The sequence below is a fragment of the Papio anubis genome, chromosome 15 (genome assembly GCF_008728515.1).
Source record: "Papio anubis isolate 15944 chromosome 15, Panubis1.0, whole genome shotgun sequence".
NCBI classification, from domain to species: Eukaryota; Metazoa; Chordata; class Mammalia; order Primates; family Cercopithecidae; genus Papio; species Papio anubis.
Window position 1 is genome coordinate 20318194 of NC_044990.1, and position 15376 is coordinate 20333569.

Here is a 15376-nt window from a genome sequence, read left to right on the forward strand (position 1 = left end):
CCATGCAGCCATAAAAAGGAACAAAATCATGTCCTTTGCAGCAACATGGAAGTAGCTAGAGGACATTATCCTATGTGAACTAACACAAGAACAAAAAGTCAAAGCTGCATGTTCTCATAAGTGGGAGCTAAACATTGAGTACACATGGACATAAAGATGGGAACAACAGACAATAGGGACTACTTGAGAGAGGGCTGTGCATTGAAAAACTATCAGATACTATGCTCACTGCCTGGGTGACGGGATCATTTATACACCAAACCTCAGTGACATACAATTTACCCATGTAAATTGTGACCTGCACATGTACCCCCAAATCTAAAATAAAAATCAAGAGAAAAAAATAAATAAGTTAGACATGGGTAAGAGTTTCAAATAGGTATTTCTCCAAAGAAGATATACAAATAGCCAGTAAGTACATGAAAAAGATGCTTAGCATCAGTAGTCATTAGAGAGCTGCAAATCAAAACCACAGTGAATTACCACTTCACAGCCATTAGGATAATGACTTAAAAAAAAAAAAAGGAAAAAAGAAAAAAAAGTGTTAGGGAGAATGTAGAATAATTGAAACCATTGTGCATTGTTGGTGGGAATGAAAATGGTGTAGCTGCTATGGAAAATAGTTTATTGGCTCCTTAAAAAATTAAACACAGAATTATCATATGATCCAATAATTCCATTCCTAGGTATATACCTTAAAAAACTGAAAGCAGGGACTCAAATACCTACTTGTACACCACTGTTCACAGCAGAATTACTTACTATAGCCAAAAGGTTACAATAGTGTAAAGGAAACAACCCCAAGTGTCCATCAACAGACCAATGGAGAAACAAAGAGTGGTATCGACATACAACAGAATATGACTCTGCCCTAATAAGGGATGAAATTCTGATATACGCAACAACACAGATAAACCTTGAAAACATTATGATAAGTAAAATAAACTAAACAAGAAGGACAAAAATTATGATTCCATTTATATGAGGTACCTAGAATAGGCAAATTTACAGGGACAGAAAGTAGAGTTTACCAGGGTCTGAGAGGGAAAGAAAAACTGAGAGCTACTGTTTAACAAGTACAGAGTTTTTGTTTAGGATAATGAAAAAGTTCTGGAAAAAGCAAGTGGTAATGGTTACACAACATTGTGAATGTACTTACTGCCAGTGAATTGTACATGGCAAAACCCTGTCTCTACTAAAATACAAAAAAAATTAGCCAGTCATGGTGGCGGGTGCCTGTAATCCCAGCTACTGAGGAGGCTGAGGCAGGAGAATCACTTGAACCCGGGGTGGGCGGAGAGTGCAGAGAGCCGAGATTGTGCCATTGCACTCCAGCCTGGGCAAAAGGGCGAAACTCCATCTCAAAAAAAAAAAAAAAAAAAAAAAAAAAAAAAAAGGCTAATGTGGTAAAGTTTATGTTATACATATTTTGTCACCATTTAAAAAATAATCTATTCAGTGAATACATAATTAGCTCCCACTGCAGCTGAAACCTATTTTGTTTCGATTTCCAAATTACCAGTAAATGTATTCTGTGTGGGGACATGCACATAAAATGAATCTCACTTTTTAATTGACACATAATATATGTACATATTTTCAGAGTATATGTGATATTTTGATACATTCATATAATGTGAAATAAAAAATTAGGGTAATTAAGGTGTCGATTATCTCATACATTTATCTTTTCTTTATGCTGGAACATTTGAATTATTAACTACTAGCTATTTTAAAATATACAATAGATTATTGTCTACTGTAGTCATTCTACTTATTTATCAAACACTAGATCTTATTTCTCCCACCTACCTGTATTTTTATAACTATTAATCAACCTCTCTTCACCTCTCCTTTTCCCCTACCCTTCCAGGTCTCCGGAAAATAAATCTCTCTGAAAAACAGCCCCTGATATGTTGTGCACATCAAATATCCTAGAATGTACTTTCAAAAGCTCCAAATAATTATAATTGCACTTTACTTGGAATAATTTGATTACTATTTTGGTCCTTTACCTACATTAAAAAAAAGAGTCATAACAAGAACATATCCATAAATTCTGCCGATGGGCTAAGGATATATGCTTATAGTCCAAGTGCAGCTAAAAATGAACACTGTACCTGATAGAGCATAATAGGTTCTATGTTGTATCCTAAGGTATCAGCAAAGTTCTTGGCGATCACTGTTTTTCCACAGCCCTACAAATGGAAACACAATTATTCATTGTGGGTAAGTCAAAATAACCAAAAGCCAGGAAACTAAAAGTCTGCAGTGAGACTGTCATTCTTACCTTCCCTCCAATTAAACATATATCCTTAACCATGTGAGACTGCATCATTTCAGCCTGTAGCTGCTTATGGCTCAAAGTCTGTATGAAACGGTCTGATGCACAAGGTTGACTTAATGGCCTGGTCCCAGCTGGCACCTATAATTAAAGAGAGGTCAATATAACATGGCCGGGCATGGTGGCTCATGCCTGTAATCCCAACACTTTGGGAGGCCAAGGCAGGCGGATCACTTGAGGTCAGTAGTTCGAGACCAGCCTGGCCAATATGGTGAAACCCCATCTCTACCAAGATACAAAAAAAAAATTAGCTGGGCATGGTGGCACGCACCTGTGATCCCAGCTACTCAGGGGGCTGAGGTAGGAGAATCGCTGGAACCCGGGAAGCAGAGGTTGCAGTGAGCCGAGATTGCGCCACTGCACTCTGACCTGAGCAACAGAGATTCTGTCTCAAAAAACAAAAAATATATATATATATATGTGTGTGTGTGTATATGTATATATATTTGTGTGTGTATGCGTGTGTAAAACATGCATATGTTTTTCTCAAAATATCAGTAACTTAAAGCATATAACTGCCACTTAAAAGCCTCCAACTAACAGCTTGCTCAATTTAGTTCTTTACTGTTTTTGATATTTCAATAGAGCAGCAACTATTTTTTCATTTAACAGACCAGATGATCATTATTACAAAACTTCCAAATCAATTATTTCTCTAAAATTAAAGTCCCACACTGTCAGACATATTCATAAAAATCATGTCATCTTAATGTTATTTATAACTTATAGTAAAGATGTTACTACTGGAGAATAAATTTTTCCCCACATTCTAGTTGTAAGCACAGAATTAATGTTAGTCCATCGGAATCTCTAAAGTCACCAATGACCTCCTGATTTCTAAAGGTCAAGTCCACAAATCCTTTTCAGGTTTATCTTAGTTTACCACTGAGAGGCATCTGTTCACAGAGTCTCTCTTCCCATCTTTTACACCTACTTCTCCTTTTATTTTTTGTCTTCTCCCCCTTTTTTTTTTTATCCTGCCTATTAGTTCCCAAGGAGCCATGCTCTGCTGAGGACTCTGGGTTGGATCATATTATATACCACATGAACCAAAGAATTATAAGTTTGGAAGTGACAGGATCAGATTTGCATTTGAGAATTTATCCTGGTATCAACATGGAAAGCTAACTGGAAGAGACTAGATGCAATGAGATTAAAAGCCATAACCAAAGGGAAGCAAATAATGAAGTATTTTTCATACTTCATGCTTCTGAACATATTGTTTAAACTGCCAAAAATGTCCTATCCACTCCTCAGCCACTGGAAAAATCCTGTGTTATTCTTGCAGACTTAGATCAAGCTTCACCTTCACTCTGAAGCTTTCCCTATTCCGTCTCCTGAATCGCAGTATTACTTCCTTTTCCATATCCCGAGCCATTCCAATGCAGTCTTAACTCATCTGCCTCTATCCTAAACCATCAGCTAGATGAGCCATTCATCTGAAGAAAACAGAGTAGAGTGGGCAACTCTCGCTGTCTAGAAATCCCAGCTGTGCCATCTCCTAGCTGGTGTCTCTGGGTGAATCAATTAACCTCTTTATATCTCAGTTTTCTAATCTACAAAATGGAGATAATAAAACTTACCTTAATGGATCTTGGGGGATTTATCGCATAATATATGCAAAGAGACAAATACAGTAACTAGTATACAGTAAACTCATAATATGGAACCTAGCTCATGGTAGATATAATCAATATTCAGTTCAATGAATAAGTACAGTAACATGAATTAATATTAATAATATCAAATATTAAAACAAAAAAGTTTATCATGAGCTAGGCACAGTGGCATGTGCCTGTAGTCCCAGCTACTCACGAGGCTGAGGCAGGAGTATTGTTTGAGCTCAGGAATTCAAAACAAGCCTGGGCAATATAGTAAGACTCCATAAAATATGTGTGTATATATATACATAGAGATGTATATAGGAGTTGATATATATAAAACATATATACATGCAGATAGAGCTCTATGACCAAATATTATTTCCCTCTTCTAAAAACCATTCAACCGAGTAGATCCTTTTTAAACTGTTTCACATAGCTAAGAAAGATTTTACTTGACAACAGGGCTCTGTAGCAGCTCAAATTTTGAAAACACTATTTCTTACCAAGGACTCATAGTACAAAATGCTGTCAATAATCAACCCATGACTTGATTTTCCCAGAGGTCAACTTTGAATTTTTGATGAAAGGCTTTCCCTGTTTCTCCTGAATTTTTCCAGTTTGTAAGCACACATGACTCTGGAGACATAGATATACAGATACAGACAGAAGCAGCACTATCAAGAAAGACTTATAAGGAGATCATAAACCTAATTTAGGTCATAAAAACAGGCAGAATAAGGCATATCTTAGAAAGAATAAACCTGTGATTAATTACCTTAATGGTCACCTCTTTATCTGCAATCCGGATGGTCACAGAAGCTTGGGACACATGGTTTTCCGTCATCTTCTCTACTCTTACAATCTCTTTAGGAAGCAGAGAGCTTCCTGAATCTTGAAGTTCAAAGCGCTGTAAAATTACAAGAAAATCATGCAATTTACTTTTCATTGTAGCATTAACGTTGGCTATCTGAAAGATTACACCTTAATTACAACCAAAATCCATTTTATATTATTATATAAAAGTAGAGGTTAAAAAAAGTTAATGAGAATTCTTTTCTATTCCTACTAATACCATTCTACTTACAACAATTATTAAAGATGATATAAAAATAGTTCCTAAAATTTACTATATGACAAGAAATGGAATCACTGAATTCCTGGTGAAAGTTCATAGTTTACATCTCTTGATAATCAACTTCCTAGAAAGAGATGATGAGACCCTTCAAAACATGCTGAAATAAAACAAGGCCCATAATGGTTTGCTCTTTAAATCAATCAAAGTTAATGTGTTACCTGAAATCCGTGAAAACAGAACTTCTTGGACATCATTCTGCTGTCAGCTATGTGAACAGCTTAACTAAAATTATTATAACAATTTTCCACAGCATATGGTATGGTGCTTTCCACATGGTGGGGTCTCAATATTTGTTGAACTGGATTTAAAAGGCTAGAACCACCAGGCACAGTGGCTCATGCCTGTAATCCCAGCACTCTGGGACGCCAAGGCAAGCGGATCACCTGAGGTCAGGATGAGCCTGGCCAACATGGTGAAACCCTGTCTACTAAAAATACAAAAATTAGCCGGGCATGGTGCTGCACACCTGTAGTCCCAGCGACTTGGGAGGCTGAAGCACGAGAATCCCTTGAACCCAGAGACAGAGGTTGCAGTGAGCTAAGACTGCGCCACTGCACTCCAGCCTGGGCGACAGAGCAAAAACTCCGTCTCAAACAAACAAACAAACAAAGGCTAGAACCACTGATTCTTGATATGGCCCAATTACCAATGTTCTAACACTGACTATACCACTTCATTCCAGCTAGTTATATCAAAACTGCACAGAAAGAATACAGATAAATATGTGAAAGATGAAAATAAATTGAAAATTAAGTTCGATGCCCTACTTATAACAGCTTGCTCAATATAAAAAACTGAATTTATTTTTACTATTAAATAGGCAGAAATTAACCCCAAAAATCCTACACTAGTTTTGGAACGTTATTACTATAGTGAAAGAGTTGAAACTCAAAGAAAGAACAGATCATCATGTATTCAGCAGAATGAAAGAACTCCAGAAAATAGATTTGGGAGGAAGGAAATCATGTTTAACCTCAACATTCTAAACATAACAGCCCAGTTCAAGTGTTCATTTTGATGTCATAAGTACTCAAGACAATCACTAACTCCTTTCCCCAAACCTAAAAAAAACCTGTATATTTGTACTACCATTAAAAAGTTCTATATTTCATACAATTTATATATGCAAATCCCCACAGTATCACATAATTTGACAAGAATTGCTTCCATATTGTAGACAAATAACAATTATTGACACCTTAATTTCATGGGAAAAAAAAAGTTCCACTGTATTTTAAGGAGGACTCAATAGGAAAGGAGCAAGACCTAACCAAGTAATTAAATTCATTAGAATGTAGAACAAATGGCTGGGCGCAAAGGCTCATGCATGTAATCCCAGCACTTTGGGAGGCAGAGATGGGTGGATCACCTGAGGTCAGGAGTTCAAGACCAGCCTGGCCAACATGGTGAAACCCCGTCTCTACTAAAAATACAAAAATTAGCCGGGCGTGGTGGCAGGTGCCTGTAATCCCAGCTACTCAGGAGACTGGGTCAGGAGAATTGCTTGAACCCGGGAAGAGGAGGTTGCAGTGAGCCAAGACATGCCACTATACTCTGCTTGGTGACAGAGCGAGACTCTGTCTCAAAAAAAAAAAAAAAAAATTTAGAATGAAGATTCATTAAATTCTAGGAAAACAAATAAATGAGCTTAAATGTATGTCTTCACCACAGCTAGAGTAGTGTCAATCTAATTTGATACAGGATTGATGTCAGAGGACTCATATTCCAGAAATAAACACTAATGTCCTGAGCCACTTGCCATACTGGTTATGTCCTCATAAATAATTCAAGCTAAAATACTTCAGTAAAATAAAAATAGTAGGCCAGAATATACTAAGATGGTAAAAACTTCAAATTGCAAGGTGAATTATCATTTTCTGGCATAGAAAATTTAGAGGATCATTAATCAGAAAGGTATTAATCAGAAAGGTACCCCCATATTCTGTATCTCCAACTTCATCATTTAAGTTTCTCAGTCCAAAAGCTTGAAATCATCACCCTTAACTCTGTCTCAACCCTACATCCAACCCTTCAGCGAATCATAATGATTCTACCTTCAAATCCAACTACTTATTATCAACATCACAGCTGGTCAGAACGACAATAGACATATAATTATTTCAGGTTACTTCCTAGCAAGAAGTAGAAAATAAGAGTTTGTTAACTTACCACTTTATGAGCATTTCCTATGAATTCTTGAATTTCAATTAAACAGTACTAACATTTTCTAATACACTTTCTTTAGAATTAGGTTATTTAAACTGTGAATTATAATTAAATAAAATGAAATATAAATCACATTGGATACTGGTCTGTCGGGCTTCCATATTCATCCTTACAATTCCCAATCCTGTCCCATCAGGCTATCTACTTTCTTCATACCTTTTTCTAGATTATTAAGCACTGAAAGTGAAATTCTGCAAACCATATTGCCTGAACAAATATGCGGCCACAGTCTCTCCTGGGTTCTTTTCTCATAGCCCCACAGCAACAAATACAAACCATTACTACTCTCCTCAGAAGTCAATCTGAGCCCATTTATCACCCTGTCATGAGGCAATCTAGCTGCCTCCTCCACTCAGAACAGAGCTTACAGACACATACTCCCCCATACTTTACTAGAACATAAGCCCCATTAGGGCAGTATTAAATGTATCTATTTGGCTCACTCTAAATTTCCAGAACCTAGAATCACACATGGGACATAGTCAATGGTCAATAACGGCTTGTTAAATGAACAAACAAAATTATTTTTCCTTCATCCTCAAAATCATTGATGTTTTCATCAATTCTTGTTACTGTACCCACTGTTTCAGTAGAAAGGACTTCTGCTTTAACTATGAGTAGACAGAAACCCCTAGAAGTCTTTCTACGTCAGATTATGGCAGCTCCATCATTCCAGTTCCTGAGTGGAAAGCATGTTCTTCCATCATTTCAAACCAACACACAAGGGTGCTCTGAAAATGTCCTTTTCTACCTTAGCTAGGCCACATTCTTCATGTACTCCACATTTTTTGTCCCTTCTGCCTATAAAAATGTTTGCCTCCCCCATTTCAAGAAACAGTCATTTCTTAATTATACCTCATCTTTAAGTGATCTATCATCTTTTGGCTTTTGTTCACCATCAAACTTGGTTGACACATATGAATATATAATCACTGGTTCGGTTTCATCTCCAATTTCAAATGTAAGCCCCTTGATTTTTGGCTTACGTTCCCATCGCTCTACTAACACTGATCTTGGTGAGTTCATCAATGATATCCTATTTACCAAATTAAATAAATTAGTTTTCTTCCTATTTTGCTGTTTCCTTCTCAGTCTTTTTTGCAGGTTCTTCTTCATCTTCTTGACCAGTACACAGTAAGGTACTTCAGGAGTGGAACTTTTTATTTTCTATCTACATTCACTTTTTAAATAAGCTCATCACTTGCATGACTTTACAAACCATCATGACCCCAATTTTCTCTCTCTGATCCAGATCTCTCTCCTGAAATCTTGACTTGTATATGCAACTGCCTCTTTGACATTTCCATTTGGCTAATAGGCATGTTAAATCAAATATGTCCAGTGCTCTGGTCTGATATTCCCTCCACCTCCATATTCTCTATCTCCAACTTCATCATTCACATTTCTCAGTCCAAAAGCTTGAAATCATCCTTAACTCTGTATCAAGCCTACATCCAACCCTTCAGCAAATCATAATGATTCTACCTTCAAAACATAACCCAAAACCAACTACTACTTACCAACATCACAGCTGGTCAAAGGTACAATACTGTCTCAACTGGATTACTACCACAGTCTACCAACTGTTTTTTCCCCTGTTTTCATTCATACCCTCCACAGTCTATTCACTACTCAGCAACCAACCTGTTAAAATGATCACTCATATAACACATTCCTCAAAACCCTCAAATGGTGTTCCACTTCACTCAGACTGAAAGCAGAAGTCCTTTGCATGGATTACAGAGTCTACATGATCTGACTTTATTTACCTTCTGATTTCTCTCCTAATCACTTCTCCTTCACTCACTCTGCCCCAGTACACTGTCCTTCACTGTTCCTACAGTTTCCAGGTGTGCTCCTGCCTCAGCATTTTTATACTGGTTATCCCTTCTGTCTGAAATACTTTTTACCCACAGGACTTCTCTCCTTCAGATCTTTATTCAAATGTCATCTTCTCAGTGACAGCATCCATTCCTCAACTGACATATTATATACTTACTTACTTACTTGACTGATAGTCGCCCTTCACAGAAAAATAAGCTCCATGAAGGTAGAAACTTCCATGTTGCATACATCTCCAGCACAATAGTGCCTGGCTAATTGATTGGATGGAAGGATGGACGGAATGAATAATCTTTTTTGAGTGAACGTTGTAAGTCTTCATTCAACACGGCACCTTTGCAGCATTTGAAACTGTTGCTATTACTTTCCTCTTGAAACAGTTGCTCCCAATGCTCCCTAAGAATACTCTCCGCCATTCTGCTTCTATCTCTAACCACTCTTCCTCTGCCCAGTTTGAAGGTTCTTTCCCTACTGATCCAATCCTGAAATGTTCAATCTGCAGACAGATTTTTCCTCTCAGTATACTTGCATTCTTTAAGTTGTTACATCCATCCCCATGAATTCAACTAACACCCACATATCAATGGGTTCCAAGTATTTATCTTTAATATCAAAATACCTCTAGAACCAGGTCCATATTTTCAAGTCTGCTAGATAAAACCACCAGAAAAACTTCAAATTCAAAAGGGTTCTAGTATATGGAATTATTTAGCCCCCACCACAAACATGCTCCTTCTCCCACTTTATCATATTAATTAACAGCAACTCTACTCATATGTCCAAGGTAGGATTTATGGACATTTTTGATTTCTCACTTTCTCTCATAGCTCCGTTAACCCACCTCATATTTCATCAGTTAGTAACATGTATCATCCTTCCTCTGAAACATTTCTCATATTCGTTTAATTCCTATTTCACTGGCCTATGTCACGTCATTACTGCTTTGTCCAGAGCTAGTCATCATTATGCTACACTGCTTAAAAAAACAAACAAAAAAACCACCATACTAAAATAGTTATTTATTGAAATATCTGATGCTCCTCAGACATTAATATTGTAACTTCCTCAGGAGCTGAAATCAGATTGTATCCATTTCTGTATCACTAGATTTCTATACGTACATAATTTGCCAAAAAATGAATGCTCAATGAGCATGTGTTGAACTAAATAAAAATACTAAATGTAAGATCCAAGTTTCTTAGAAAAAAACTATGGCTCAGATTACATCATCAATGGATAAGTGGCAGTATATCCTTTCTAAATCACCAAGGGAACTTACCAATTTAACCACTGTTATGATGCAGTCTTAATTAAGTACAGACGAAGAGCCAAGACACGTTACTAGAAGCCTGGATGCATTTGTTACTAAACTGTAAGAAAGCATACTATTCTCAAAGTATAGCAGATTCAGAATAAGAGGGTTTTCTTTAAGACATCCTTAACTGAAGGCTAGAAATTATTTCATGACTACAGAAACATGTTTTTAGAGCATGAACATCACATGATGAGCACCATCTGAGGAATGAAACTCATTCCAGCCACTTTTATAGCTTGTTCAGAAAAAAGAAAGGTGTTGTGAATTCTATCTGATTGAATTTTCAGTGACTAACAATTTTTCCTTGAAAATACAGTCTAATTAAGTAATTACACTAAAATTCAAATGGATATCTAATTCGAATGCAACTACACATTAATTTCTATAATCTAGGATAAAAAATAATTATCATTTATCAAGGAAAAGTTAATGTGTATATATACATACCTTCTTAATTTACCATTATAATACATACTTCTATTTCTTATGTAAACATTTTTTCCAAATTTAACAATATTTTATTAATTTTTACCTCTTCTAATTCAAAACTATTTGAGCACATGTAATATTTCACCCATCTATAAATATTTGCTTAAAATAACGCTTTGAGGTAAATGCAGAAACTTACAATAACAAACAGGCCACACAGACTTCCCAGAACAGATCACAAAGAATTATATCAATAAATAGACTCTTCCATTCCTTTTTTTTTTTTTTTTTGACTCTTCCACTCTTAAGAAAAGCTATTTAAGATGCTAATCTGGTTGTATACATCACTGTGCAATGATCTTACAAAAAGAAAGTACTTCATTAAGATCAGACAAATGAACTTAAGCCCTCCCACTTGACAGTTTACTGAGTTACAAATGTCCATTAACTAGCTCTTCACATAATTAAGGTGAGAAGGCAGCCATACTCTGTCTCCTCTTATCTAATTAATACCAATCCCTTTTTCCTTTTCAAAACACTCACATTCAAATTTGAAATCATTTCTGTTCTAATATAAACTCAATCATTTTTCTACATTCCCCTTAATTATGGTTAAAAGACAAAAAAAATGAAGCAACACTAGCTACTTTCTTAAGAAAATTCAACTCTTTAAAGATATGCTATAACTTTATAATAAATTTGTATGACTAGTTTTGAAATTACAGACCAAAAAACACATCAAAGTGGTTTCTTGGTAAAGGTAAAGACCTTTGTTCGTAACTGACTTTTTTAGACACTGAATATCTTCTCTCAGTTTTTTCACAAAAAAACTTCATTTTATCAGAACTTCTCATGAGTTTCTTCCTCCCTGAGGATGTGCCCTTGTTTCCAAGGCACTGCACATTGGGCTGAGGGGCATTAAAGTTCATCTGGAGTCACCGCCTTTGATCTTAAACACTAGGTACTCTACTTCAATGACCAATGGCCAATTTAGCTTAGAGGTTGATTAGATCAAAGATAAGTTCGAGTTCTCTTTTCCCCCAGCACCTGGAATAAGCCTTGAAGTGAACTATATTGTCAGAAGATGGTAATTTCCTGACTCTTTGAGCCTATGAATTAATCTCCCCATTTCCAAATGGTTCTTAATATCCACCCTCCTCCTGTTTCTGCTGCTGTTCCTCCTCTTCCTTCTCCTCCTCCTTTCCCTTTCTCTCTCTCTTTCTCTTTCTCTCTCTTACACACACACACACACACACACACACACACACACACACACACACACCCTACCTTTCTTCTCTTTCATCATTGGTTATTTCACTGCTTCCATTCTCTGCTGGCTCTTCCCTCCTTTGTCTCTTTATTGACCATTATTTTCCCCTTGCTTCTTTTTGCTTCTCTTTTAGATTCTGTCTCTAACTATACCTCTCTTCTCATTATCTATTAGGAACAGCTGTCTAATAATTTTATTATTATTACTGACATAACCAGTCAATGAAAATACTGTTTCTTTGGATTCTTTGGCTAACTGCTCTGAAAAAGATCCCACTTAAGTAATTAGAATCCAATGTTCCACTCTTCTAAGGTCCTCTCATTATTAATAGATACACAGAGGATGTTGTGTATCCCAAAGATTCTGGGTAGATTTGAGGATAAGGGATAGAGAAATACCATTCCATATGCTTAAAGTTGTCAAATCCTGGCCTCCAGAAACTGAAGCTTCCATATAGAAAGCCACACAGCTTAGTGGTCACATTCTATTTCTTAGAAATCTGCACCTTGAGCCAAACCATGTAAGAAAAGCAAAAACCGTCTTTCATAAGGAGGAATTAATTTTGGTGAGCCAGTAAGTCTCTACCAAGGGTCAACACTTTAAAAATATAGTTATAAGACATTTTAGAGTGTGATTGGCCTTTTGGGAAACACCACTGTTAACTATACAAAGAGGAAATTATGCCACACGTATTTTGAAAGAAAACCATGCCCCATGTACTATAAACCACTTATGACAAAAAATGAGACCTTCATTAGTTTAAACGAAAGCTCTATAGCAAGTTCCATAGTTTTATATAAAACGCTTGCTTTTCAAGTTAATAACCTTCACCCAGTTCCCTCAATGGTTAACATTTTTTAAGCACATCTCCCCCTCCCTCCTACTCCCCCTGCCTACTTTATCAGTGATCTTTATGTGAACAATTTGAGAACAAGCTGCCGATATGATGTCCCCATACCCCTAAACACTTCAGTTGATATTTCCTGAAAACAAGAACTGTGGCCAGTGTAATTGCCACATAAGCCTCCAAATGAGGAAATCCACTTAATATAACACTATTATCCAATCCACAGACCCTATTCAAGTTTTACGAACAGTGCCAATATTGTCACTTGTTTCTAATGGTCCAGGATTTAATTCAGGAACAAATGATGCATTTAGCTATCCAATCTCTTCAGTCTCCTTTAGCATGAAACATTTCTATGTTTTTCCCTGTCTTTCATGTCTGAACAGTTTTAAAGAATAGAGGCCTATGTTCTATATAATGGCCCTCAATCTAGAACTCTACAATATTTCCTCATGGCCAAACATACATCATGAACTCTCAGCAAAAATTCCCCAGAAACGGGGAATTTGGGAGGCATACAAGGTCAATTTGTCCCACCTGGTCAAGTTGAAGTTTACTGTAAAAATACCACTTTCTTGGTTTGGTAGTCAACTGAGTCTTTTGGAGGGAGACATTCAGAGATTATGCCAATACCCTGTGCCTCACAGAAGCTCCACCTGCCAGCTTTAACATCCTTTGATGACTCTTGTCTAAATTAATTGCCACTCTGATGGTTGCCAAATGGTGTTTTTTCTATTTATGTAATTCCTTCTAGATTCACAAGTAGGCATTTTACACTTTAAAAGAGAATGCCCATCTCCATATTTTTTGTTCATTCATATCAGTATGGACTCATGGATTCCTATTTTATGCAACAGGTTAAAACCAATTACCATCATCATTTATTTTTATGCTCAAATTGTCCCAGATTTCAGCCACTTCAACCTGGGAACTCCATCATTTTGACATATCAACATCACTTGTTGAATATCTCCTTACTCTCTGGCACAAAAAGATGGTCCAGGCTCATCTTCTACATTCCCTAACCTGATCCTTTGAGAAAGCATGATATTTAGAAACCAACGTCCAGGTACTTGGTGTGATCACTGCTACTATAACATCATAGTTTTTAGGCTCTCTCAGGAGACAGCTAGACAATATGTATATGTATACATATACACATACTATATCTGTAACTATCTGTTCATATATATTATTTTTAAAAACCCATGATTCATAATAACATCAATTCCAATCCAATACCTTAAGAGTTTTTTCTTGCCTTCCCCTTTTCCATAGTTATAAATCCCTTATCCAACAGTGAGAAGCATAGCTCTTATTATCCTCAATATATTCATTCATTTGCTCAATCTATTTACTTCTTTGCTCAACACAACCAATCTCCCAACCACATCACCCCCTCTATGCTTGCTGCCCTATTTATCACAGCTGTCTTCTTGTTGGAATGCCGATGCCTCCATGCCTAGTAAAGAATGGAGGGGAAGAGAAAGGAAAGAAATAAGGATGGGGGGAGAAAAATAGGAAAGGTAGGGAAAGGAGTGAGGGGAAGATGGGAAAAGGCAAGAGAAGGGAAAATGGGAAAAGAAAGGAAAGAAATGGAAGCAGATACTCACCTTTAAAACACCTTCCACAGCCATCTTCCCTTCGTGACCTAGTAAAATACTATACGGATAAAGCCACTGGATTACATGTTTGATTGGCATCATAGGAAAGGAATCCTATGTAGGAGCAAAAATATATAGGAATGAGCAAAATTCAAAATAATCACAGAAAACATCTGAAATGTACATACATTAAAATTGACTTATAAAAGTAACCAATAGGTGTGTGGTATTTTCTATAAGTCTACAAAAGCAAATATTCATTATTTTCTCTTCTCATTCCTTGCCCTTTCCCTGGGTAAGCTTACCCATTTCCATCTTTCATCTATCTTCTATGTATTGATGGCTCCCACACTTCTATGTCTGGTCCTGACTTCTTTCTTGAGCTCTAAACCTGAGCCCTCAATTGTTCATTACATATGACTATATGAATATCCCATAGACCCCCATTTGAAACAGAATACCTGTCTCTACCTTATTCATCCCAAAGTACCTGATCCCCTTTTATTCCTAGGTTAATCTCACCCACATTCACTTAGCTTCACAGTTATAACTACAAAATTAGAAAGTATTCATTATACTCAAGTCCTTCCTCACATTATTTGCACTGTCAATTCTGTTCACCTCACTTTAAAAGTCTATTGACAAGAAAGATTAGTGAAATTTCAATATGAACTATCTATTAGATGATACTATGGATTACTGTTAACATGATATGAAGTGTGATAATGTTGTTCTGGTTATGTAGAAGAATGTCCTAATT

General features: G+C 36.4%; 1 protein-coding gene across 2 annotated transcripts in view; it reads right to left on the reverse strand.

The window, feature by feature from the left end:
- Positions 1-15376, reverse strand: part of VWA8 (von Willebrand factor A domain containing 8) — a 379623-nt gene that overhangs the window by 296691 nt on the left and 67556 nt on the right. For both annotated transcript variants that reach the window (XM_003913811.3, XM_021929568.2), the window contains 4 exons: positions 14626-14730; positions 4724-4855; positions 2291-2425; positions 2121-2198 (listed from right to left, as the gene is read on the reverse strand). In XM_003913811.3, coding sequence (XP_003913860.2) covers positions 2121-2198; positions 2291-2425; positions 4724-4855; positions 14626-14730 — 450 coding nt within the window. The remainder of the gene's footprint in view (positions 1-2120; positions 2199-2290; positions 2426-4723; positions 4856-14625; positions 14731-15376) is intronic.